The 26,791-nt window shown below is 44.2% G+C and overlaps 4 protein-coding genes across 8 annotated transcripts; 2 read left to right on the top strand and 2 right to left on the bottom strand.

Annotated features, from left to right (window-relative positions):
* The first annotated feature begins 36 nt into the window (after positions 1-36).
* On the top strand, positions 37-4,091 carry LOC108034956 (phosphatidate cytidylyltransferase, photoreceptor-specific). Its single transcript, XM_017110247.3, has 7 exons — positions 37-409; positions 1,145-1,269; positions 1,785-1,881; positions 1,946-2,122; positions 2,186-2,674; positions 2,825-2,956; positions 3,016-4,091. The coding sequence occupies exons 1-7, from the start codon at positions 293-295 to the stop codon at positions 3,226-3,228; spliced, it is 1,350 nt and encodes a 449-aa protein (XP_016965736.1). The 5' UTR covers positions 37-292; the 3' UTR covers positions 3,229-4,091.
* On the bottom strand, positions 3,822-13,214 carry LOC108034952 (uncharacterized). Of its 2 annotated transcripts, XM_017110238.3 has the most exons (9): positions 13,060-13,214; positions 10,250-10,339; positions 9,500-9,718; positions 8,356-9,445; positions 6,441-8,226; positions 6,244-6,377; positions 6,034-6,135; positions 4,352-5,973; positions 3,822-4,286 (listed from the first exon to the last, which is right to left on the bottom strand). In XM_017110238.3, the coding sequence occupies exons 3-9, from the start codon at positions 9,683-9,685 to the stop codon at positions 4,149-4,151; spliced, it is 5,058 nt and encodes a 1,685-aa protein (XP_016965727.1). In that variant the 5' UTR covers positions 9,686-9,718; positions 10,250-10,339; positions 13,060-13,214; the 3' UTR covers positions 3,822-4,148. The 2 variants fall into 2 exon arrangements, with proteins under 2 accessions (XP_016965727.1, XP_016965728.1); XM_017110239.2 differs by lacking the exons at positions 10,250-10,339; positions 13,060-13,214 and adding an exon at positions 9,912-9,987.
* LOC108034953 (helicase POLQ-like) lies at positions 10,538-15,044 on the top strand. The gene is made up of 7 exons (XM_017110240.3): positions 10,538-11,347; positions 11,411-11,863; positions 11,922-12,127; positions 12,200-12,802; positions 13,641-14,519; positions 14,585-14,719; positions 14,778-15,044. The coding sequence occupies exons 1-7, from the start codon at positions 10,549-10,551 to the stop codon at positions 14,859-14,861; spliced, it is 3,159 nt and encodes a 1,052-aa protein (XP_016965729.1). The 5' UTR covers positions 10,538-10,548; the 3' UTR covers positions 14,862-15,044.
* LOC108034955 (proteoglycan 4) lies at positions 14,891-25,715 on the bottom strand. Of its 4 annotated transcripts, XR_001768750.3 has the most exons (10): positions 25,587-25,715; positions 25,014-25,135; positions 19,608-19,680; positions 19,261-19,445; positions 19,102-19,196; positions 18,461-18,575; positions 18,054-18,187; positions 16,490-17,795; positions 15,659-15,867; positions 14,891-15,591 (listed from the first exon to the last, which is right to left on the bottom strand). XR_001768750.3 is itself a non-coding variant. In XM_017110243.3 (9 exons), exons 3-8 carry the CDS (start codon positions 19,645-19,647, stop codon positions 15,680-15,682), a joined length of 2,685 nt encoding a protein of 894 aa, XP_016965732.1. In that variant the 5' UTR covers positions 19,648-19,680; positions 25,014-25,135; positions 25,422-25,714; the 3' UTR covers positions 14,891-15,591; positions 15,659-15,679. The 4 variants fall into 4 exon arrangements, 3 of the variants coding, with proteins under 3 accessions (XP_016965732.1, XP_016965730.1, XP_016965731.1); XM_017110243.3 differs by having other exon boundaries at positions 15,659-17,795; positions 25,422-25,714; XM_017110241.3 differs by having other exon boundaries at positions 15,659-17,795; positions 25,587-25,714.
* Between the last annotated feature and the right edge of the window lie 1,076 nt (positions 25,716-26,791).

Raw genomic sequence — 26,791 nt, 5'->3', positions numbered from 1 at the left:
CCATTGTAGCCAGAATTCGAGCTCCACAGACATCACTTACAAAGCATAACAGCAATGCGAGCACGCTAGCCAACACTGCCGCCCCCACACGACCAAATCGAGAGCCACCTGGTCACACCACATTGCGCTCCAATCGGAAAATAGAGAAAAGCATTTTATTTCGGACGAAGTGGGCATACGGACCTCTGAGCACGGATCACGGCGAACGCGGAAAGCGGAACACGGACGAACTGCTCAAGCGGAATCAATAGGAATCAATAGCATCGGGACTAGTGCTGGTTAACACAGAGCAATGGCCGAAGTGCGACGCAGAAAGGGCGAGGAGGAGCCCCTGGAGGACACCGCGATCTCCGGAGGAGCAGGAGGAGCCATCAAGCGGAATTCCTCCGCCGCCGATTCCTCGGACCATGTAAGTGCCAATGACTTGTATGGGGAGCAGCCAGACCAGGCCAGGCAGCCTGTTCCGGGCTCCAATTTGCATAATTCTTGGAGCATAGAAAACGCAGTGTGTGTATACCAACAACTGTGTGAGTGTGTGTTTTTGTTATTCTCTGACGCACAAGCAGGTGGGAGAAAGAGCAAGAGAGAGCTCTCTCCTGGAGAAAATCCAATAACAAACAGAAAGCCACCCCCACCCAACCGCACATCCACCCATCCACCCACCCACCTGCTGTGTTGCAATATAGCGCCACTATGACCAGCAAATCCAATTAAGTGGAGGACGACAATTGCGGAAGCCAAGAACCCAGAGCTAGGACCATTGCCATCGCCATCGCCAGACTTCCTCCTCCCTTCCGGCTGCGTTTTCCTTTTGTTCAGGGTGATAAGCCCCCCAAATGTCTCCTTATCAACCGAGTGATTTGGCAACAAACAAAACACGCCACCAAAAAGCCCGCAATTTGTCTCCTCACCTCTCACCCCGAACCCTCCTTTGCTTTCTACGTCTGTGTGTTGGATAAATGAGTGATTCTGATTATGGGTATACGGCCACATACATACGACGTTTCTTGGACTTTGCTCCGCGACCAATAGAAAGTGCTTAAACCCTGCACTCCGGTCGTATCGTACTCGGTAGAGAACCTACTTTGCACCACCAGCCAATCCAACCCAATCAATATGTGCATTTCTTATACCCCTTCTTCAGGTGGACTCCGAGGAGGAGAAGATTCCCGAGGAGAAGTTCGTCGACGAGCTGGCCAAGAATCTGCCGCAAGGAACCGACAAGACACCCGAGATACTGGACTCGGCTTTAAAGGACTTGCCGGATAGGTAAGCGAACTATAGGAAGAACTTAAGGCTTTCTCCCAAATTTAAAATTTTTTTAAATTAAGTACTTAGTAATCAGTATATTGGTAATTCTTATGGCATTTAAAAATTTTGAATATGTATTACTATATGTTGTATCATAATTAGCATTGTTTTGAACAATGCGTGTGTTTATAATACTCTTGTTCTATTTTCTAGTTGATGAGACATTATTTTTTGTATATTAGGCATTGCGAAAAATATTGTGAGCATGGTCGTGTTCTTAAAAAGCAGGATTACTACTATTTAAACATTAAATAAATATTAAAGAATATCCTTTACATTTTCCCTTCAAGAAATAAGGTATTTTACTGCGTTCAATTTGCTCTTGATTTATAGAAGTGCGAAATATAGAAATTAGGCAGCATGAGTGTTTTCAGAAAATTTTCCACATCCACAGCTGGCTGCAGTTGGCGAGCAAATATTCTAAATCAATATGTACACTTACAAACAATAATAATCTCTTGCGCATTCCACAGATGGAAGAATTGGGTCATCCGCGGCATTTTCACATGGATCATGATCTGCGCCTTCGCACTGATCATCTATGGCGGACCACTGGCCTTGATGATCACGGTGAGTTGAATGGAATTTGCAAAACTGCTCTTCGATTATTTAATTTCCCACTTTCTTTCTGCAGACTTTATTGGTTCAGGTGAAATGCTTCCAGGAGATCATTTCAATTGGCTACCAGGTGTATCGGATTCACGGCTTGCCCTGGTTCCGGAGCCTCTCCTGGTACTTCCTCCTTACCTCCAACTACTTTTTCTACGGGGAGAACTTGGTCGACTACTTTGGAGTGGTCATTAATCGAGTGGTTAGTAAATACTCTTAATTTAAAGTATACAAATCTGGTTTTAAATATGCAAATATTATTTAGGAGTACCTCAAGTTCCTGGTGACCTATCATCGCTTCCTGTCCTTCGCCCTGTACATCATCGGATTCGTTTGGTTTGTCCTGTCGCTGGTGAAGAAGTACTACATTAAGCAGTTCAGCCTTTTCGCCTGGACCCACGTCTCCCTGTTGATTGTCGTCACCCAGAGCTACCTCATCATCCAGAATATATTCGAGGGCCTTATTTGGTTCATCGTACCTGTCTCGATGATTGTGTGCAATGATGTCATGGCGTATGTGTTCGGCTTCTTCTTTGGCCGCACGCCCCTCATTAAGCTCAGCCCCAAGAAGACCTGGGAGGGCTTCATTGGGGGTGGCTTCGCCACCGTTCTCTTTGGCATTCTGTTCTCCTATGTGCTGTGCAACTACCAGTACTTCATCTGCCCCATCCAGTACTCGGAGGAATTGGGTCGCATGACGATGTCCTGTGTACCCAGCTATTTGTTCACACCGCAGGAATACAGTCTTAAGTTGGTAAGTACTAGGGTTTCTTCGCAGCTGGAGGTAGCTTATAGGTTGGGTTGATTAATATGCTTATGGATATTCTACCATATAATATCATACGAAGTGTTGTACTTAATATCTTCTCTCTAACAAACTAAATACATTCGTTTTCCTCTCCAGTTTGGCATTGGCAAGACAGTTAGCGTCTACCCCTTCATCTGGCACTCGATCTCCCTGAGTCTGTTTAGCTCCATAATTGGACCCTTTGGCGGCTTCTTTGCATCCGGATTTAAGAGAGCTTTTAAGATTAAGGTATGTTATTTTTCAAAAAATAGTTTTTCTTTGCTAACACAGCTTTTCACTTACAACAGGACTTTGGCGACATGATTCCCGGACACGGCGGCATCATGGATCGTTTCGACTGCCAGTTCCTCATGGCCACCTTCGTCAACGTTTATATATCCAGCTTCATCAGAACTCCGTCGCCGGCGAAGCTACTGACTCAGATCTACAACCTTAAACCTGATCAACAATACCAAATTTATCAGTCGCTCAAGGAGAACCTGGGCGACATGCTAACCTAAGTCTAATCGGTTCAGTAAGATTCGGACAAGATGTTTGCTTAATCGAACGCTCTATATTCAATGCCGAAATTTCTATATATACATTGACATATGTATATTTGTAAGCAAACGGCAAGCACTTTCGAGCAGCCACATAAAATAAGTTAATTACGGGCATAATTTTTGTTATGTTTTTAGTTTAGTTAGATTTTGTTGCTACATTTTAAATACTTTCCTAAGTTAGTATCTTGATTTACTTGCATTAAGTTATAGCGATTGTGTTGGCAGAACCCTACATAGTGCAATCGAATTTTTTAAGCGATTCCATTAATTTTAATGCCCAACTGACAAGCGTTTCATGCAACGCAAGGCAAAGCAAACAGAATACCTATGAATTTAATATCGACTATGTGTGTGTGCGTGTTGTTAGTGAATTTACTTACTATTACTATAACTTAGCGATGATCAAGAAGGCAGCGCCGGAATCTGGAGATTAGCATAATTAAAGCGCATTTTAGTTAAATAATTGAGGGACGAGGAGTCGGAACTAGCTGAAAATCATAATGTGTGTAATGCTGTAATTCTATATAGTGCAATATGTAGACCGTAAACGATTGGTTTAACAATTTCAATATTTATTTCATACAATGTATCAGCATCATCCTCAACCCGTGACACTTTCTCAAAAAGTAAATAGATGATATATAATCGGTTACTTATAAATCCTGTTATACGAGTATCTGTATGGCATTTACAAAAGAAATGCAAGAAGACGACGTATTAATGAACTAAGTGTACAAAGATTTCAACTTAAAATCTTACAGTCTATATGTTAAATATATACAAAAAAAGTGAAGATTAAAAAAAACGATTTATTTCATAAACCTAGTGGCACTTCGAATGTTTCTAAGGCTATAGGAGGTTGCTTTTAGCCGTTTCCCTTAAAGACGGTCGATGGGATTGACCAGCATCTTTTTGATCAAGGAGTTCTGAAGGTCTTCCACATGCTCGCGGTCCAAATCGAAGTAAACCTTCCGGTTTCGAGCGTCGTCAAGTAGCTGACGCCACATGTCCACAGACTGAAATAGGTGCAAGATAAAAGGTAAACAATATACTATGCAAATAATTCATTCTGTAGACTCGCCTTCAGATCATCAAAATTCCCGCAAATAACCAAGCAACGCTTCGGCCTGGTCAGAGCCACATTGAGGCGCTGATAGTTGGTGAGGAAGCCGCAGCCGCGTGTCCTGGCATTGGAGATAATGATCACATCCTTCTCCAACCCCTGATACGCGTCCACAGTCAAGGGAGTGAGATTCATGTGTCTGGGAATCACCTGGCTCAAGGCGAAACATTGGCTTTGGTACGGCGAGATTATGCCGTAGCTGTAGCGCTTGGTGGGCAAGTGTTTGTCCATCTCGGTCAGAAGCTTGGCCACGAAGCGAGCCTCCTCGTCATTGCTTATGCTCTTGTTTTGAACGCCGCTGATGTCCTGCGTGTATCTCAAGTTGATCACACAGTAGGGAATGAGAGCCGTGGCAAAACGGGAGTTAATCTCGGCATTTACCAACTGATTCTCGTAGAAATACTTATTGGGCCAACGACAAATCTCCGGGTGCATGCGGTACTGCATGCTCAGCTTGAAAATTTTCGTGTGCACAAACTGATTGCCACCCGGCTTATCCAACTGCTGCTGCAGACTGCGCTGAATCCGATCGAACATGGAGTTGGACAGACCGAAGTCGATGGCCTTCTTGCACAGAACCACCGCCGGAAGTTGCTGGGTATCGCCAACCAGAACGAGATGAGTTAGACCAAACCGCATGGGCAGCAGGGTCCAGGGCTCTGTGCACTGAGTGGCCTCGTCGATGATGCAGAGATCAAAGAAGTCCACATAGTTCGCCAGTTTCACGCACGAGGAGAGAGTGGTGCAGATGATATTGGCCTGGGTCACACATGCATGAGATATATCCGACTCCTCCCGATGGGTCAACGGCGGATTCAGTTGCTCGCTGATTAACTGGAGCTGGCGTTCCTTTTGCTGCAGCTGCTGCTGCAGATATGTGCTCGTGAGATTCGCCTTTTGCTTCAGCAGAAGGATCTCAGCCTTAAGATCCATGTGCTGCTTCTTCAAAATTTCAGCGTTCTCCGGTGTAAGGCGCTCCAGCTTTTTCTTCTTGGCTCTTTCAAAATGCGCCTCCAGCGAGTAGGGTCGAGAGAAATTACTCATCTTCTCGTGCAACCCGAAACGCAGTAGGCTAAAGCGGTGGTGGCTCATTATGCGTTCAACCATACCCAGTAGACAAACAATGTGATCTATGGCCGTGTTGGAATGAGCACAAATCAAGATCTTGCGGTCCAGCATCTTGGCGGCATTCCCGTACAGAGTCTGAAGACATAGTTCGGAAATGACCCTCGACTTGCCAGTACCGGGTGGGCCCTGGATCAGCGTGATACTCGGTTCCAAGTCGTCGATGACCCGCAGATAGGTGCGCAGGCAAATGTTCTTCTGATGTTCGTTCATCTTCATGCGACCCTTGAAGATAAACGACTGTTTTGGTAGAGAAACTTCGTTTGAAGTCTGCGTGGGCCTCAGGATGCGACGACAGAGCGGCGAAGTGGGGAGCTGATGGACGGCACTCAAGGCCCCCAACTCCACCCTTATACTGTCGACGACTGGACGGGCATTCCATTGCTTGACGCTGTTGATCTGCTCCTCGGTTATATTCTGTATCAGGATCTCAAACAGAAAATCAAAGGCATTGCCTGGATGAACCGAAAATAAGTTTAGGGCAAGGATTATATAAACATATGGTGATAACTTACCTCCGACACACTTAATATCTATCAGATTGGCAAAGGTCTCCGGAATTTGGCTACCCCCCGAAAGGGTATATAGTACGAATCTCCCAACGGGTCTGTTATTGACTGTAAGCAACAAACATAAATATTTGGTATGTTACAAATAAGGAAAGAGAACAAAGCGTATCATTTAATAACACTCTCAATAAGAAAATAATATGTAAAAATGCAAACCTCGGAAAAGCAAACGGTAGCAATTGTCCTGGATATACACGCTGCTTAAGCTGGCAGCAAAAGTCTCAGTGTTCGTCTTGTAGTCCCTTTCTATGGTGGTCAGCACCTCCAGCTTCATCAACGGCACAAATGTCCTTTAAGAAACGATTTAAAAGTTAAGCATAGCGCTTTTTGGAAATAATTGTATTACAACTTACTCTTTATAGTGCTTATACGAATCGAATTCATTTGAAATCGGCAGTAGAGTATCCTGATCGGCGACTGCATCTACACTTCCGAGCTTCAGCCACTGGTTGGCCCACCGCAGGATGCTTCGTGAGTGCTGGCGGATGTCGTTCACCGGTTTCCTACCCTTGCGAGCCCATTCGCGACGTTCGCGGTACGTGCTGTGGCGGAGCTTGAAGCTCTCTTTGCGACCCTGCACATGGGATCGGGCGCCCTCGTCCTTTTCGATGTAGTGTATCACGACATTATCATTAAAGTGCACTTTTCTGCGCTTCTTTGGAAGGTTATCCAACTCCTCGGCCTTTTGACGGTAGAGCTCCATCTCAGCAAAGGTAACCTTGTTGCAGGTGCGCTGATTCCTCGCCTTCTCTGCTCCCTTACGCTCCGCTGGGCGATAATGTGGCTGCGGATGAAGTGTAGCTTCATCAGCTGCCTGTAGCTGCTGCGAGAATGTCTCCACAGTGGGGCGTCGAGGTGGAGTTGGGTTCTTTGGCTTTGGCTTAGCTTTATCCGTCTTGGCCACTTTCGTGGGTGGGCCAACCACTTCTTTGGTTAGGAATTCACCTCTGTTGGAATTGTGCACGGTGGGCACACTTGTGGAATGCTTTCTCTTACTAGTTCTTGAGCTAATCTCCTTTTCCTTGGGTTTGTCAGAAAGCTTCTTGAGGGCTTCGCGGCGATTTTCCTTAATTTTTTCGTTCTCTTTTTTCTTGTCCTTGGGCTTTTGTTTCCACTTGGCGTTTAACTCGGCCTGGTAGTCGATGAGACGCTGACGATCTAATACCTTGTCTTTGGCTTGAACCTGTGCCGAGACTCCTCGCAATTTGCCCCGACCCTTGGGCATGGACGGAGCCTGGATTATTGATGGTCCCCGAGTTATCCTCGTGTCTTTAGAGCTCGGATGTCTCTCAGTTGCATCGTTTTTGGTTGGAGACGGCTTGTCAGCATAATCAGTTTCAGTAGCCACAGGACGGTCTGCATAGCACGATTTCGATCGGTTGAGTAGGCGTGGGCTCTTTTTAACGGTGGTTTCGGCTGGAATAGGAACTTTCTCATTGTCCTGGTTGGCAGGCGTTGATCTAGTCGTTGTTTTAGTTTTCTTAAGCTCAGTCTTTAATACGCGAGTCGCAGGTTTTTTATCTTTAGTTTTTTTGTTTTTAGATTTGGTTGGCGTCTCCAAATTTTTTGGAGCCTCTAGAGTTACCACCAGTTCTTTGAAGCTGTTACCTGTATTTTCATTGTTTTTAGGACTCATTTCTTTTTTGCTAGGAGGTTCATTTAATTCTACTAGACGGTTTATATAGCAGGATTTTGATCGACTGCGGAATAGTTTTTTGGGAGTCTCAACTATATCTTTGGAAGCTTCTTTGATTTCCTCATTTGTTGCGCTGGACTTAGCCAATTCATTCGGAGAAGTGACTGTGAGCCGCCTACGGATTGGTGTCCTATTAGTTTCTTCCTTTTGTGGGCTGATATCTGCCAATTCATCTCTGGACGCGATTGTCTGACGGCGCTTTCGAACTGAGGATTTATTGGTCTCTGCTTTTTTGTCCTTGTCAGCTGGTAATGTCTTGCTCGGAGTTTTTAAGCAAGATTTTAGTGTAGGGCTGACTTTGTCCTCTTTTTCATCACCTGCATCATTAGCTACCTCAAGCAAGGGTTCATCATCTGCAGTTGAGCTGATATTATCAGTTGATTTTGATTTCAAGCGTATTGAGCACTTTCGGATCTGCGGAGGATCGGGAGTCGTGCTGTCGGCTGAGAAGAACAAAAAAAGTGAAAATAATGCGTGAGTCCTAATGTAGTTAACTCCAGCAAAAGCATATAAAGTTTTTTTTAAAGTTATAAAGTGCAGTTTTTTTTTTTAAGAGAGACTGATATAGTTACCCTGGCGCACAACACGATCGTCAAATGACCTGGTTTTGGACCGCGATTTTCGCTCTACTTGAGGGGAAGTGTCGTCTTCACTGGTGGACTCGATTTTTAAAGCCCTAGACGGACGTTTCGCTTCAATCTCTTGATCTGTATCCGAGTTCTCCGCCAACACCGGATATGTCTGCGACAATTCGATGACATCTGGAACCGCTTTTTGGCTAAGCAGCTTGGACCAGTCGGCCACCTTGTCATACAGCTCATCATCATCGGAGTCGCTGATGTAGACTATGTCCTCGTAGGCATCGGACGATGGAGAACCTTGTTCCATGTTCCCCAAGCCATTCGATTCTAGTAAATCCTCCTCTTCATCGCCAAAGGCCATTTCGGCCTTTATTTCCTTGAGTACTGCCTGAGACATGGCAAAACGCTCGTCGTACTCGTCCTCGTCGACCACTACCTGTGCTGATGAAACGCCATCCTTATTTGCTTGCTTATCCGGCTCAACCGCGTTGCAGTTTCTCTGCGCCTCCGATGCTTGGTTTCTCTCCGCATCCGTTTCCAGTTCAATACAGTCACCATCGTGAATTTTTGTTTGGCTGGTGGCACTGCTCGCCGCATTTTTGTTTAGCTGGTTGTATAAATATGGATTTAATTCCAGCACAGAGTCGAGAATGGCATCGTTTGGATCCCCAAAGATGTTCTGTATCTCATTGGTGGTTTGCTTTACGAATTCCTGCTTCACCTCCGTTATTTTTGGCAGATGCAAACTGGAACCGGAAGGCAACTCCTCCTTCGCCTGGCTGGTGTCCTTCTTAAGCGCAAAGTTTGGTATTTGCTCCTTGAGATTGAATTCTGTGGGTTGAGCGCCAATGGGGAATCGAGCAGCGGGAAGTGGCGTTGTATCGTCATCGTCAGAGGATAGGATGACTTCAACGACCGTGGGATGCATTTTTTTTAGCACGAAAATGGCATGAATGCTCTTGACTTCCTCGAGTGCCAATCCGGTGACGCCCAGACTGATGGTGGAGCCCTCGGCCACGGCCAAGCGGTTGATCTTTTCGCTCAGCTTGCCGTCATTGATGAAGATGCCATTCAAAGGGTTCTGTGTTTAGAGTGTTAGGAATATGTCATATTCGGGGGTCATACGGTATCTTACCATCGACTGCACCACCACTTCATCATCATTATTTACGATTATGTTGGCGTGCTCCCGGGACACAAATTGATAGCTTCCAGCCAAGACTATCTTGCAGCGCGAGTGGCGGCCCACCAGGTTGGGCCCGTTGTGCAGGATGTGGCGCTGACCCGTGGTCACATGTTGCAGGTACCACGAGCTGCTCATCCTGCAAAGCTGGCCTTCGCTCGTCGTCCTCAACTGAAGAGAAAGTAAATTGTAGAAATATATAGAAATTGCTGAGGACGCTACAAATGTGACCAACGCCTCTTGCATTTGGAACAACAATGACTCTTGCAAGTGGTTGTGAAATCGTTCCTTCTTTGCATGCACGTGAAAGTGTACTAAAACCCTTTGACTAAATTACTCATTAAATTAAATAGTTAATATTTACTTTTCAAAACTTTTAAAATGGTTTTTAAAATTGCGCAGCACACGCTCTGTTTATGTTTTTGGGAAGAGCGGTAAACTACAGTGTTACAAAGCGGCGGAATTGCAGTGCCGTAAAACGACAGGTCGAAACGGTTAAACAGTTAACGGTAATCGTTAGCCCCATTAGTTATTAACAAAATTATTTTTAAGTAAAAGGATTTTTTTCCAAAATTTATGATTTTTATAAATGTTTTAGCCCATTACTTTAATGACAGCTCAAAATATTCTGGTTACAAGAAGCAAGATCTATTGTTGCAAATAACATTGTTGTTTTATTGACCCACTTAATAATAAGCTTACCCGTATTCCGAATTCCGTTCTTCCTTCCAATGAAGAATGATTTATTAATTATCCGCAAAAGACAGAAATAGGGAATCCAATTGTCAAAAGCTGTGGATAAAAAATGTATACAGCTTGAATAACAGTCTAGTAAGTATATTTAATTTGCTTAAAAAAATTAAAAACAAAAATAGATTTAGAAATAACTTCACCAACACTTAGCCGGCTGCTTCACCCTGGTTCGAAACCCGGCTAATGCTCTGCAGCCCTGGTTCTGTTTTTCGACGATTCCCCGCGACGGTCACACAATCGAGCGCCAAATGGCGAGTAAGCGAATTTCGTGCAACAAAAGAAGTTTGGATTTGACCGACGAAGCACCGGGCGGAAGCCATGCCAAGCGCCAGTGCAGCGAGAACCTCTTCTGGCCGGAGGGCGAAGACAGCGACAGCTTCTTCTCCAACGCGAATCTGGAGGATCTGCTGGATGGACCCAAGGAGGAGCTCTTCGGGACACAGGCGGCCGAGACAGGCAACAACAAGTTGCAGACAAGTGGATCGGATGAGGGACTGGGGCTGTTCGTCGACACATCCTTCTCAGACACCCAGAAAGCCTCCCTAGAGAGATCCTACCAAGCCAGCGAAACCAGTGCCCCCACAAATGGCCATAAAATTGATTTAGTTGATGAGGACAACGCCGACGAGGTATTCAAGAAAATCAACCTCAATGACCTGAGCATTGGCGAAATGGAGGATATATTCCATGGCGCAGACGACTCCAGTGAACCCATGCTGCAAAACACACAGCTCTTCTTGGATGCGGTGAACTTTAAAGTGCCCAGGACACCGGAGAAGCTACTGCCAGCCGTCAAGGACGAGTCCATGTCGTTTATTTCCAGATCTGTGATAGAAGGCATTGTGCAGGGCACGCAATATGTGACCTGCGAAGAGCTAAAGAACCAATCCATTCTTGATCCCATAAACTGGGAGACTCAGGCTTTTGCGGACTTTGAAAAGGATGATCAAGTCAAGGAAAACTTTCCCAGCAAGGGTGAATTCTATGGCCTGCCGGATAAGGTCAAGAAGATGATACTCGAGCACAAGGGCATCAAAAGTCTTTACGGTATGATTAATAACCTGAGACCAACACACCCATATTTTTACCTACTTTTCTAATATCTTCTAGAATGGCAGGATGAGTGTCTGAATCTACCTGCGATTAGAAAGCGAAAAAATCTTATCTATGCTCTCCCCACGAGCGGTGGTAAAACCCTAGTGGCCGAAATTCTTATGCTGCGCGAACTGCTTTGTCGCGAGCGCAATGTGTTGTTTATCCTGCCATATGTGTCTATAGTCCAGGAGAAGGTCAGCGCCATGTCTCCATTTGCCATCGATCTGGACTTCATTGTGGAGGAGTACACGGCCGGCAAGGGCAAGTGTCCGCCTCAGCCGCGTCGCAAGAGGCGCAGTCTGTTCATTGCCTCCATTGAAAAGGGAGCTGTGCTGATGGACAGCCTGATTGATGTGCAGCGACCTCACGAGATTGGTCTCGTGGTAGTCGACGAACTGCATTTGATTGGCGAAAAGGGCAGAGGAGCCACATTGGAGGCATTCCTCACAAAGGTGATGTTTTTGAATGGTAAATAATCTGTTCTCCAGAAACTTTATTGAATGATTTTTAAGATTTATGTTTTCAGCCAATATACAAATTGTGGGCATGAGTGCCACGATAGGAAATCTTAGCGAAATATCCTCCTTTCTTAATGCAGATGTCTACACGAGAGGCTTTAGACCCGTGGAGTTAAAGGAGTACATTAAATGTGGCAGAGATTTGTTAGAAATCAATTCGACTGGTCAAACGCTGGAGGAAATCTTCGTACCCAGTCGCAGTGTTGACTACAATGTAAAAAAGATTATATTTCACTCACTATCAGAACAAAAAATTAAGTAATATTTTCCGCTTCCAAATTTGCAGTACAGCGAAGCTGTGAAACGTGCCGATCCCGACCACTTGGCCGGCTTGATCAGCGAATGTGCTCCGGAACATTGCTGTCTGGTTTTCTGCCCCAGTCGCAAAAACTGCGAGAACGTGGCGCTACTTCTCAGTCGTATTGTCCCAAAGCAAAAGTTCTTCGAGCACCGACGTAGCGAGAAGGTGGATCTGATGGATGCCCTGGACAAGATGTGCGGCATTCTCAGCCCGGTCCTGGCGAAAACGCTGCCCTATGGCATAGCCTATCATCATTCGGGATTGACTACGGACGAGAGGAAGTACATTGAGACTGCCTATCGCTTTGGAGTGATCACAGTTATCTGTTGTACCTCCACCTTGGCTGCGGGTGTAAATCTTCCAGCTAAGCGTGTGATAATACGAGCTCCCTATGTGGGTCAGGAATTTATGACTTTGTGCAAGTACAAGCAAATGGTGGGGCGAGCTGGTCGCGCCGGATTGGGTGAAGCCGGCGAAAGTATTCTGATTGCACAAAGCAAAGACAATTTGCAGGTGGGCCAAATGCTTTTCTCGCCAATGGACAAGGCCCTGAGTTCAATGGACCAGCAGGAGGCAGTTGGATTGCAAGTAAGTTTTAGGAAGGATATTTTTTGTGCTGGGTAGGCATAACAGTTCGAGGAGCGGACTGAGCGACGTACGGACAGAGCGACGTACGGACAGAGCGACGTACGGACAGAGCAACGTACGGACAGAGCGACGTACGGAAAGAGCGACGTACCGACAGATTGACAAACGGACAAACGCGTTAGAAATTATAGGATGGTTCGTTCAAAGGCAGATCTAAGAAACATTTTTATATTAACACAACACCGGTTACTACTTACGTATGTACAAGGTCTGATTTATTCTGATGGTATCTGATTGAAATGCAATTTTTGTTGGATTTTTTAAATCGTTTTAACAAAGTGCGAATGGTTCTTTATCCTGTTTTTGGGTTTTTTTTATTTATTTTTTTAATAAGAAAATTTGTGTTTTCCGTAACGATTTCACTTGTTTGGTCAACTGTGTTTACCGACTGAGAGACAGAACCTTAAAAACAGATCCCTTTATATAGGTAGTCGACCAAAGTGACCGAGTCAAAAAAAAGAAAATCTTAAAAAAGGTCATGACCCTATGTTTAAATTTAAATCTGTTCACATTATTTTAATAAAATTATCGAAATCAATTGACATTTATGCAGTTTTTTCCGATATTTTTTTTTATCTCAAAAGCAACTATGCCTATGGGCCTAGTTTTTGAGCTGAGTCTGCTTAATGGTAACTCAATTAAACATTTTTTTTGCTTAGCGTGCTGAATAAGCAAAATTATTATGGCTGACATTCGAATTGGAAGGAGCAGCAAAGAAAGAAAATCAGATTTAAAAACTGCAAATATTTTAACGTTTTTAACTCCTGTCTTCTTTCAGTCACTCATCCTCAGCGTGGTTGGATTGAACCTTGCAGAATGTCGTCGCGATTTGTACCGGCTGGTGAACAGCACCCTTCTTGCCGTGCAGGCCAGCTCCCTGGATGTGGCCGTGGACGATATAGTGCTCCGGATCCTACGTGAGATGTTTAAAAACAAAGTGTTGCAGCTGACCGAACCGCCGGCCAAGTCCAAGATCAATTCTTCGGAGATAATTACCACTCAGGACGTGAATCAAACCAATCGACCGGTTGGCGAGCGCCGTCTGCTCATTGGCCAGTCCACCCCGTTCAAGTTGACCAACATTGGTAGAGCTGCTTTCAAGGCGGGCATCGACTACAAGCGGGCGAATGCCATTCACAAGGAGCTGAAGCAGGCCCAGCAGCAGCTCATCCTGACCAACTACTTGCATTTGCTGTACCTGGTCGTGTGCTTCAATTCGAATGAGCGAGGTGACGAATTGTTTCCGGCCGATGCAGGCATTCTCTTTGGAGTCTACACCTCGCTGCCGCCGGACTCGCAGGCCTTGTTCAAGCAGCTTGGCTTCACAGAGGCCCATGCAGCCAGGTTATTCAAGACGCATTCGGTCCAGGGTCCCTTGTCCCTGCAGCTTAACCGCCTCTACAAGGTGCTCATCTTGGCGGACATATTAAATCTGTTGCCGCTTCCCTCTGTGGCCACCAAGTACAATGTGGAGCGGGGAACCCTGCAGCACCTCATTAGTCAATCCACAGCCGCCTCCAGTGCCATTGTCCGCCTGTGCGAGGAGCTGGAGGAGTTCTGGTGCTACAAGCCATTGTTTGAACGCATTCTACACAAAATGGATCGCTGTGGAACCTTTGAGCTGGAACCGCTAATGGAACTGCCAGCGGTTAAGATTGTGAGTAACCTGTGTTTAATTAACGACTAGAATATATTTTTAAAAAAATGTTATTTCTCATATAGAACCGTGCCAAGCAACTGTACGCAGCGGGATTTCAGACCATCGAGGACATAGCCAAAGTAAGGCCCCAGCTTTTAGTGCAATCCCTAGAGCACATGCCCCTCAAAGTGGCCACGGAAATAGTCTCTGCAGCAAAGGTATAAACTGTGTTTACCCAAAATACCCTTTGCCTTGCTAATACCAAACCAATTCCAGATAATTTTAATGAAAAAACTAGACCATCTGGAGGAGGAAACGGAGAACCTCAAGAACTGCCTGAAAAAATCTGAAAAGGATTAGTTGGCCATCGTACCAAGTAAAACAGTATCTTAAGTAGGTTTTATATTTATTTTCACTTTTGTTTTGATTGTTATGCACTCCGACTTAAGTCTTAGATCTTGGCTGTCCACCACAACGAACACGATCTCCGACAAAGCTTAAATATTACAGACAATTTGAATGCAAATTGCATTTTTAAATTAACACATTAAGTATTCGCCCGCTCTAAATGTACATTAAGGACATCGATTCTGCTGTTCGGCTGGGTGTTTTATGTTTTCATTTCAGATTTCTGGTTGGGCGGAGATAAACGAGTGGGAGGAAGTAAATTTTATAAACTACTAGATACGAGCTAGCAGACAAATTCGCAAGCTGCTACTATCACGACATTTGAGTATTATACAACGTATATATAAGTAGGGTGTTCAGGACATACAGAGCTCATAGAGCAAAAATAGCATAAGCGATTGAACGTTAGTTGATAAAAGTCAAGCTAGGGAGCGAATGAAATATTACTGTAAGGTACTATATTCAACTAAAACATAAGTTTTAAAAACAGTTTTAAGAGTTTATATCGCTTATGTTGTTTTCCAGTGGCTATTGCTTAATATGTCCCAAACCTTTTTGAATTACAAGTAGGTTTTTGCGGCTAAACGTCTAAGGTAGAGACAGATTTGTTTAAGAAGTTGGAGCTGTGCACCAAAATGGGAACTCTCCTTGTGTGGGGGAAACTTATTTACAGCTGAAGAAACTGCAAAACCAAGAAAATCATATAGATTAAGGTCTTTAACTACGTGTTTAAGCCAACCAAGACTTACCTTAATACAAGCGAACTTTTTTCAGTAGGCAAAGTCGTCGTAGAAATGCTGGGCAATGCGTCCGCCCGCCTGCTGGTAGCTCCGGCTCACTCCCGACCCGGCGACGGCTCCTCCGCTGGATGGTCCGCCGGCTGCTCTTCCGGCAGCAGCGTATTCGAGTCGATGTGGACGCGCGGCTTGCGCCGGGACAACAGCCCGCCGGCGTATATCTGTCGACGAGAAATAGGAATCACTATGATAGTTCGCTGGTTGCGACTGCGATGCGGATGCTGATGCAGGGGCGGATGCAGGTGCGGATGCTGAAGCGGATGTTGGTGATTGATACGCTGGCTGATAGGCAAATGGATTATAGGAGCTGGCATATTGCCGCTGTGATTGCGGCTGCGGCTGCTGCTGCTGCTGATATGGAAGCTGATGCGAATGTGGATGCGGATGCTGGGGCGAGAGCGGTTTCAGCGTGGGATCGAGTGCGTCGTTCAGGGTCACATCGTAGTCGTTCTCGTAGAGCTCGTCAAGATTCAGTTTGGGACGCTGTGGCTCCACACGCTTTGGCGTGGTGGGCAGGGCACTGCGAGGCGGAAGCGTCGTCCTGGGCGGAGTGGGCGATGGACGAGCCTCCTCCTCGTCATCTTCCTCGCTATCAGGATTTCCCCTCAACAGAGGAGCTCCATGCTCCAGCAAACGCACTCCCGAAATCGTTGAACCCATGTCGATGGGCGTGCTATCGGTGGTGGGCAGTGGTTTCAAGGCAACGCCCACCGGCTGAAGGCCTCGTGGCAGATATGGACTGCCGCCCCTGGAGGGCAGGAAAGGTCGCTTGACCACACGTACCGATGAAGGACGCTGCGAGAATCCAGCTCCTGCGTTTCGCCCGCTCACTGAGTTGGCTCTCGTCCTGGGGGCGGGTGCCTCCTCCTCGACCGGCTCAACTGGATGCTCCAGCTCCTCTTCCTCCTCCACGATTGGCTTGCGCGGACGTGGCGGCACTGTTGGCTTCCGGGTGGTGGTTGTCTTGGATCTCAGTCTCTGGTTTCTCAATGGAGCTGCTGTGGAGACGGGCGCCGGACTCTCCTCGTAGTCCTCATCCTCGAAGTCCACATCCGCTGCCGGGGTCCGGGATCTGGGAGCCAGAGGACGTTTGCGCTTTCTCAAAGGCTCCTGCTCCGCCGGCTCGTAGTACTCCTCATCGGCCGGCTTTTTGTCCGTCACTGGCTTCCGCAACGTGTTTCTCGTGGGCTTCTGTTCCACTCGAGGTGCTGGTGTACGTCTCCGTAGAGTGTTCCTGGCCGGAGGCTGTTCGTAGTCCTCCTCTACCGGCTCTTCGGGGTAGTCCTCCTCCTCCTGGGCACTGTTGGATGGTGGCTGCGTGGTGGCCGTGATCTTTTGCACCGGGTAGGAGAACTTTTTCTTCTCATTGATAGGCACTGGTCGAGCTATCCTCGGTGGAGCCCGGGGACGAGCGTAAACGGAGGCGGCTGCCGCCTTGGGAGTGATGAATTCAGTCAGTGGCTTTGGCGTTGTCTTCACCTTATGTGGCGTTTGCTCCTCGGCAGCCTCTTCCTGATCGGCGCCACCGTAGGGCTTTTCATACTCATCCAGATCGTCCAAGGCGGATGATGGCGTTGTCCTGTCCTTTTCCACCCGCCTTCTTCCCAGCGGACGGTCTTCGTTGAAGCTGCGCCGCTCCTCCACGCGTCCTGGCTTCCTGGGAGATACCTTTCGACCCGCCGGTCCTGCAGTGGGTTTACCTCTTGGCCTTTTACTCGGCCTCTCGTCGTAGTCCTCCTCCTGAGTCTCCTCCTCATCGCGGTAGCGATTCCTGTTCCGCCTGATGGGTTTCTTGGCCTCCGCTCGCTTCTCCTCGTACTCATCATCGTAGTCCAGCTCCACCTGGGGCTTCCTCTGACGCGGTCTGGGCTTGGGCCTGCGCACGGGACGCTCCTCATAGTAATCGTCCTCGTACTGATCCTGATCCTCGTAGTAGTAGTCGTCGATGGGTCTGCGGTTGTAGGGACGCCTCAGCGGACGCTGTGGTCTTTGAGGACGACGACGGGGGGCAGGCGGTTGAGTGGGTGGCGCGGGCGTTGTTGTGGTGCTCGTGGAGGTGGTAGTGGTGGCCATGTAGAGCTCATCGTTCCTGGGGAGAGAGTTGGCAATTAAATATATGTCTAAGAAGTATTTAAATAAGTTAATGAAGAGGGTGGAAACATTAAGAGATTAGCTTTTGTAATTGTTGTTTCGTGAATACATGTTTACATTAATTTTGGTGGGCTCACTGATATTATACCAAATAAAAATTATGATATACCCCATTAGGAAAATTAAGATATCATAACTTATTAAAAATATTCAAATTCAAGCTAATTTTTGGGGGATTCCCCCGGGGACGCCTCACCTGTTCCAGTACTTCTGGGATCCCTCGCAGTCCACGTCGGACGCAAAGTGGCAGATGAAGGTGCGCTGGTCGAAGGCCGTGAAGTTGGCGCACAGAAAGTCGTGTCTTATGCCGTAGACGCAGTGGTGGTAGATCTGCAACGAGACCAGCGCTGGTTAATCACACTTGGCCATAACTAATCCGCTCTGTTAGCCCTCGTTTAGCGCTTCTTTTTGCCCGCTTTTGGGGTCAAGATCGAGGCGCAAACAAGTTTTTGGCGTCACGTCGCCAGTTTAAACAAAAAAAAAAAGAGAAATTGCTGGACAGGCACAAAGGGACTGGGTTGGGTTGTGTTTGGTCTGACCAGGTTTGATGTCCAATTATGTTACGTCGCTTTCGGCCAGACAAGGTCACGCCGGCTCGCTCACCTGGCACTTGTACTCGATGGAGGCATAGAAGCCGTCGTGCAGCCCCTCGCACTTGAAGTGGATCTCGTCCATGGGCGGCACGGTGGACAGGAAGGGATAGGTCGACAGGTTGTAGCTGTGCGAGATGATCAAAGTTGAAGTTATTTACGTAAGCTTAGGGTAGGAGACGTAAGATGTTTTTGTTACATGTTTTAGCCGTTTACTATTATTGGGGCTCAAAAGGTGTCATTAGCTTGGTGGCTGGTACAACTCACATATGGATAGGTAAAACCATAGAACACTTTCCACCCTTTTTCTATTTTTACCTGTCCATTATGAAGGACCTACGCGCAAAAGAACCCTTTATTAAAACAAATTAATGTAATTGTTTTAACCTATTGAGAATCAACATATTTCTACTCATTTTTAATACATAATTTTTATATTGTCAAATGTTTAACTTTTTAAATTTCTAAGAATTGTATTGTTTGGTATATGGCTTGTTATTATTTGTTAACAGACTTGTATTGACGGCAAGCAACGCAAAAACTATTAATAATATAGGTAATGACCTGTATTGATATATAAAACTTCTTCTTGATCAAATGCTGTTTGCAACTCAACTTCTAGGGATCTCCTTCAGTTTTTTTCCTTCAACTTACCCTCTCAGTTCCCTGGGCAGATTGGGATCCCAGATATAATCGATTTGTGGGATGCCCGTCAGCTTGGAGTTCTTTGACAGGGTGACGTTGTCCGACTGAAAATACGATGGCATGAAGGCTTGCTTTACTGAAAAACCCTCATTATTCTCTTCATCCCACCTTGCCACTGTCGCCACCATCGCCGCTGGGCACTGGCTGCTCCTCCTCCACTTCCTCCTCCTCGACGGCCGGCGACTCCGTCGTGGTGCTGGTGGTGCTGCTCGTGGAGACGGGAGTCTTGGCGATGGACACCTTCTTGAAGGGCAGGGCGGCTTCTGTGGACGCCAACAGGCTCAGCAGCAGCACTAAATCAAAAGCGAAGCGCATTTTAAATTAATTAAAATTTCACAGCTGCCAAAAATTACATAATAAGGCAAGGATTGGTATTATGTCACGGTTCGGGTTCATAATCGAATTTAAGTGTTTTTTTGGGTTAACTGGAGGAGTGTCCTTCGGCTCAATCTTACCTGTTGCTGTCATTAACAGCCAGCCTTTGGCTTTTCTCATCTTGAAGTCTTCAATTCGCTGGTTGTTTGTTAACTGAAATGAGAAATATACAAAATATTATGTAAATTTATCACTTTCAGACACACCCCTTACACCTTTGTGGAAGATTTATGTTCTACTGAAGTCGTTGAACGCTTCAAAATGAAAAGAAACAAAAGAGACCTCTTCGGCATTTTAACTTTGGATGGTTTCGAAGAGTTCTGGGCTTATATTATCTTGTTATTCAAATCACGTCCCATGATTAACGCTACTTTCTGTGCTTGTCATTCAGGTCGGGAAGAGTCGATAAGTAGGGGCTTCATAGGAGGGAAACTTCTTCATGCAGAAATGCATTCTAGCCAAAATTGGTTGTAGAAAGTGTTCTTGGCTGAACTTTTGTATTTGGTCAGCTTTTCGATTTTCTTTTCCAGACTTATGGTCAGTGCAAGGTAGTGAAATTTCTCGGGGGGAGGAAAACTTTAAAAACTGGAGAATAGATAGAATAGAATAGATTCTGTCTGCACTAAAATATATACATTAAATCTGTATTATAATTTATTATATTTAGATATATAGGGATTATTTTTGATCTGCTTTGAGAAAAGTTAAATTACTATAGAAAAAAATATCAAAACAAACCTATGAAAATATACCTTTTGAAAATATTTCTGATCTGTTTTATAAAAAGTTGTCTTTTTATTAGGAGTTCGACCTAAAGTGATAAGACAACAAAATTTTTGATTAGAAAGTGTTTTATCTATCATTGTGAAAACCTTTACTGTCACTATACCTAATTTATCAAACTAATATTTATAGAAAACCGCTTGATTCACCGTCTAATGTCCCTCTTTTTCCCCACAAATGGGCCAATTAACTAATGCAATCATTGCAAATTTCGCGTACACACTTATTGTGCGCACTTCGATCGCCTCCGAATCACTTTCCGATTTCCGTCCCGGGTGTCGGGTGGTAATTGCATAATTAGCTTTGGCAGCCTTCAATGTCACTTCGGCGGCTCGACTTACGTAAGCGGAGTGAGTGGCTGGGCGAAATTGAAAGGGTGGTGGCCACCGCACTGACAAGCAAATACACAAATAAGTAAATACTTCGACCACATAATAAACACAATGCATAACTATAGCAAATTGAAAAGCAAGCGGGAGAAAAATACTTTCGTTTGCAATGCGTTTTTGCGCCGAGGAGAGGAAACCAAATGCAAAACGCTTTGGCTCGGCAAAGATCATTGGAGCACTGTAATTTGGCAGCCGATGGCCAAAGTTAAAGGCAATTTGCTTGCTCCAAAAACAGTACTTTTATTGTGCATTGTTTGGCCCATGTCTCCTTGGTCTCCTCGCACACGGGGCGTATACTTGATGGGCGAGGAAGCTCCTCCCCCGCCTTTCTGTTTATGCACGGCACCATTTTTCTGCTCAATTTCGGAGCCCTGAGTTCAAAGATTCGCCGATCACACCCCGTTTTCGGCGATCTGTTGTTGTCTAACCCAGCACAAAAAGTGTGTCGTGCATTTTAAGTGGAGATTTGATTGGATTTGATGGCTTTCGGCCTGGCTTATTGACTGTTTGCCAGTCTGTTTGTGTCTCTCGGCTGGTTTGCACTTTTTGACATTTGGCTCGGCTGTGTGGGCCGAGTGCGGAGATAAATATCTCACTAAATATGATAATGGTTGCTGTTTTGACAGAGATAACAACCCTGATGGAACCGAATGCCTCGCTCGAAATGCCAAAGGGTTCTTGAAGAGATCAACAAACAATTGAAAACATTTTGAGCGCTTTCGGCTTTTATTGTGGGCGTTATGGTCTTTGTTTTATTGTAGCTTCTATTTCTACTCAGGTCCTAAGAAAAATATTATAACAATTCAAATCGGTTTTAGTTCTACGTTCTTATTTTCCAAAGATATTTTCTGTATTATAAAAGTTCCAAAAATGCTTTAAATGATTTTTAGTTTTAATTTTTGGTGTACTTTTAGTTGACTTAAGTAATTTTCACAATATATTTCTTAAATTTTTAAAACAATAGTATGTAAGAGCAAATGCTTTGCTGTCATTTGTTTTTTAAAGGTTGTGTAGGAGGCCACGCTTCAGAACCTGTGCCTAAGTCTAGCGTCTGCAAAAATCCTAAGCTGTCCCACCATAAGGCAAATATTCTCATGTTTAACCAGAGGCCCACACACTGTGGGTATTACCGAGACCTTCCATTCATCAACCTCTGTTCAGTTTTTCCCATTCACGTACATCTTGGCCATTTCCATGGCTTGGCCAAAAGTTAAGGCCAGCCCAGCCGTCGGCTGTCTTCATATATCGGTGATAAATTGCCCTGTGCTAAACAAAGTTAATTTATGGCTCTTCTTTTTAGTGCCTACCTAATTTCGAATTTAGTGCAGCCCATCGTAAATGAAATATGAAGTTATTCATTTTGGCCGTCTAATCTTTTACAGCCCACGGAGAAATCCAAACCGGAGACTCGAGCGTCGCGCTTCGGGCGACCATAAATGATGTCTCGAAAAGTCGATGCCTAGCAGGTCTTATTGTCTTGGCCAAGTTCAAATTCAAGGCTAAGCACGATGACAAACGCCGGCGAGTTGTTATTTTGGCCCCCGCCTTTGTTTTGGACCTAATTGATGAATCTCTAGACACGTTCGACTGCAGCAAGATACTCGAACAAGATGAAACGGAAACAATAAAAAATCTGGAGCTGGTTTGGCAAATTCATTTTTAATTTGTCCCAAGGCACAGAAATTTATTTGATTTTTAATAGAACATTTGCATGAAATATTCATTATAATGGCAAAAATCGTCGGTGGCTTTTCCTTGAAGCTTTGCTAATTTTTCCATCTGCTCGGCGATTCTCCGACTTTGAATGGCTTTTTTAAACAATAAAAGGCGCCTAGAATCAAAAGCCCCGAAGGTTTCGCCCCCCCACACAGACACAATGAGCAATTAAATTAAAGTTTTATACGTTTTTTCTGAATTTAATTTTACTGCCTTGTTGTTAGATGCATCATGGCTGAGGGGCAAGATCGTCTGGGGCCAAACTCTCGTTTTCGTTTACATCTTTATTCGTGTATTAATTTGCGCATAAATTTCTTCGACGTCAGCGACGGGTTTTCGGGTTCGAAATTTATAGCCCCAGGTTGTGCCAATCCGGTTGCCCGATAGAAGCAGAAGTCGGTGACAAGTTTCTTGTGGGCTTTTGGCTTTTTTCAGTCTGCCATCATCGCTCTTAGCCGGTTGCCAGCTGGCCAACACAAGTTGCTGGTTGTCACAAGAAATTAGCATCTTTATAAGATGTTATGAGAGCTCGGCTTGGGCACTTTCAAGGTCGCCTTTTTTTCGCGGTTTATTGGTGCAGTGCAGACGCAAAAGGCGACCGTATCTCATGGCACATTGGCATTCAATGGCACCAAATAATTTTTGGGAAATTTCGAACATGTCTGAGGCATTTTACAGCCCACTGGGTTTTATAGTTGCGGATGTCTTTAATCGTCGTTTAGTTTTTATGAATTATTAATGGACTGACGTAGGTTACTAGTTCACAGGAAGGGGAAGCTCGTTCTTGAAGAGTTAATAGGATTCAGCGGAGCATAACTTGTGTTGAGTATAATTGGTTTCAAGTATGACTAACGGAAGCAACAAGCTTTTGTTAAAAGGTTTCTTGTTTCCCAAGAAGCCTCGATAAATATTATAACTTCTAGGAAAGATCTTGTAGGTATAATATTTTTAAAAAGACCTTTATAAATTGTTTACCATATTATGTGTATGATAAGTATCTCTATCTTGTTTTGTATCTAGTTGGTTAGGATATACATTTATCATATTTTAAATTATTATCCCCTGGTTTTAGAAAAAATACCAAATGGGTTTTAAAATGCTCAAGAAGTCTTAGTTTATGTTTTGTTATCTCTGCGTTTTATTTGTGTTAATATTCCAGCTCTTTTGCTGATATACAATATCTTTTAAAGCAATCTCAAGTGCATGAATCTCATATCTGTAACCTAAATCTGCGCTGAGCATGGGGACCCCATTAGGAGCTTTTCTCGGCTTTTCTTTGGCTCTTTGCATTACACAGCATCTTCCAGCAGTCGTTGGCAGCTGGTGAAAACAGGGTTTCCTTTTTCGCCACTTACAAGTCAAAATCAATTTGTTTTTGTTTTATTTCTTAGCTTTGTTACCTTTTTTTTGCATTTACTAAAGCTCCTTAGCAAATAGGCTTAATCGCCCATTCCGGTTGGCCAACTTTCTGACTCTGACCTGAACCCGCAAAGAGTTCAGTTCCCAGACGCACAAAAAAGCACAATTATTACTTAACTTCTACTCTGCTCTGGGACAATTAAGCAAATAGTATTGTTAGGTGTTTTAATTATGGAAAACCGCAGGCCAGCGGTAGAAAATAACGCAGAAATGGAGAGTGAAAAGCGCCAAATAAATGGATGAAAGTAAAATTTCAAAATTTCATTTGTGGCTGCTGTGCTTTTGCTGCTGATGATGATGAAAGTAAGTCTTGGCTCAGTTATGTTGGCCATATTCGCTGTTTCCCCGGTGTTGGTGCTCTGCGGCGAAGATGCGCAGGCCATTTGAACACCTCTTCGCACAACCACCAATAAAAACTGTAACTGCAAAAGTCAGGGGTGGGCGGATAAAGGGGGGATGCCTTGAGGCCAAAAGGGGCGGCGGGGCGCGGAATGGCTAGCAATGTACAAGGCGCAGAGCAATAATTAGCAACGCCTGAGATCATTTTGGTACTTTTGTGTTGGCAAAACGCCTTTTTGGCCATGAGAGTTGGGGTACTTTGGCGCAAAACAAAAATAAGATCAGTGCGGTCAACAAAAGTTGGCTAAGGGATACAATAATATTTTAAAAGTAAAGTAACAGCACTAAAACTGAAACACTTAATTTTTAAAACTGGCCTCCTAAAGGATTGCTCATGCTTAGAATTTTTAAAATATAAAATGTATAAATTATATTTAATTTATATTTTAAATATGTGTAATTTAAAAACTCATACAATCCATTAATCTTTTAAGCTCGTTATGTTAAATTAATGAATATTATACAACAAAAACACTTTAGGAGACAAACAATCATTATATTTTATTTATTGATTGACAAATCTTAAAAATTACAATATATAAAACTTTAAAAATTAGTGTTTACAAGAATTTTAATCACAGTCATTTTTTCCCTATTTCTTAACTTTTTTAGAAAGAAAAAGCAAATAATTAACATTGCTAAAGCCCAAAAAATAGTTATATATATCTTTTTGTGCACTAGGAAGGGTGTATAAATAGGTGTTGAGTCCACTCGCGGTGTTCGACTTGTAGATAAGCTCTGCAGAGCCCCCTAACAAGCAAATGCAAATTTTCAACTTACCTTTTTTCGCTTGATCGAAATTTATTTTGTATAATCCACGAGAGGGTTTAATGTGTCGCCTTGGTTTTAAATGCTGATTTTTCCAAATGTTTTAGTTGATTTTGTTTTAATTTAATGCGTTTCTTAAATAAACAATAAAAATTTAGCACCATAAAAGTGGGCACTCACACAACTGCAAAGGCACGCAAAATCACACAAAGGCAAAAACCATAAATGTTTTTCTTTTCGCAGTTTTCCTGCACTTGTGGTAGAGCTGCAGTTTTCTTTGTGGGCCCGTGTTTGTGTGAGTGCACTTGTGGAAATTTTTATTGTTGTTCGGCTGATTTTGTAACTGCCTTTGCGGTTATCTTTGATTAATTTCAATTATTTTCAAGTGATTTGCTAAAGGATTTCAAGGGGAAGTCGCACCGTTTTCAAACACTTTTTAGCTATTCTCTTGGGAGGGATATTTGAAAATTTCCCACTTGTTTCGAACACTTTTTATATAATTTTTCCAGCTCTCTCACGCACAGAGACACCCGTTGATATCTACACAAATGTAGATATATATATGCGCCCGACACGCCCACTTACTTAGAGACCAGCTGTGCTGGCTGCCGTTCACCTGGCTGACCGCTTGCAGACTGAAATTGCAGATCGTATTGGCCAACTCGGAGTTGGCATAAAAATGGGAATTCGGCTGGCTCTGGCTTTGCTTTTGCTTTTCCGTCGAAAGCTCATCGCTCGCTAATTTTGGTCCGTCTGCGCCTCAGAAAACGGGTTTATTGCCGCTTCGATGCCGACTTTGCGCATGCGCAGCACGTTGTCACCGAACGTTGGAGAGCCCCAAGAAATCCGGAGAGCTGCGGACTCGGAGAGCTGGAGATTCGGAGAGCTGGGAACTCGAAGAGCCGTACAGCTGGCTCTCCATGGGGCGAGCTTTTCTCGCCTCTGACTTTGTCCATTTTCCTCTGTCAACATTCTGCAATCGGAGTGCCTTTGAAATTGTATTTTCCTGGCCACTTTGCTTTTGCTTTGCTTCTGCCTTTGCTCGGCTGACTTTGCTCTGCTTTCCGAGCGTGCTGCTCACTTGGCGACTGCCTGATAATCGTGCTTAACAGGTTTATTGATTAAGATTTTTTCAGACCTTTTTTTTCTCGATTTCTTGCAAAATATTGAAAAAATGTACCAGAAATTAATATGGGTTTATCGGAGCAGTTGGCGGAGAAGGTGGGCTATATTTAAATTGCACAAGTGTTACGGGTTTTATAATGTAATTTGCAAAGCCTTATCGTAAGCCCGAGTTTGAAGTTATATTTTTGGGTTCCAAAAAAGCGACATTTGGTCTAAAGACCTATTTTTGCAAATTTATTTACCATCTTATCAGAAAATAAAAACGATTAGGAAAATGTTAGTTTTTCTAAGCAAGTCAGAAAGTATTTTTTGAAGCTAAACTTGTATATAATTATTAAATTAGTAAATGAATGTAATAGATTTTTTAAACCAAACTACTAATTTTATTACTTTTTATACAATTTTGTAAATGCCCAACGCTACTATTATCTAAATGCTGTCCTAAAAACAGTATGATTTTCTGTAATATGTTTACCATTTACCACAAATAAACTATATTTCCTCTTACAGTACAACACTTCCGATTATAAATCGTTGTTTTTTATGTCGAGTGGATAATTACGCCTCTCCGCACCCTACAATAGATTACTTAATAAATTGATCGTGATCCATTATCGATTTGCCAACTAATATGCCCGTGTGCATTGCTTATTTTTAGTGCCTTA

The sequence above is a fragment of the Drosophila biarmipes genome, chromosome 3L (genome assembly GCF_025231255.1).
Source record: "Drosophila biarmipes strain raj3 chromosome 3L, RU_DBia_V1.1, whole genome shotgun sequence".
Lineage (NCBI taxonomy): Eukaryota > Metazoa > Arthropoda > Insecta > Diptera > Drosophilidae > Drosophila > Drosophila biarmipes.
This window is presented reverse-complemented; position numbering and strand designations above follow the sequence as displayed.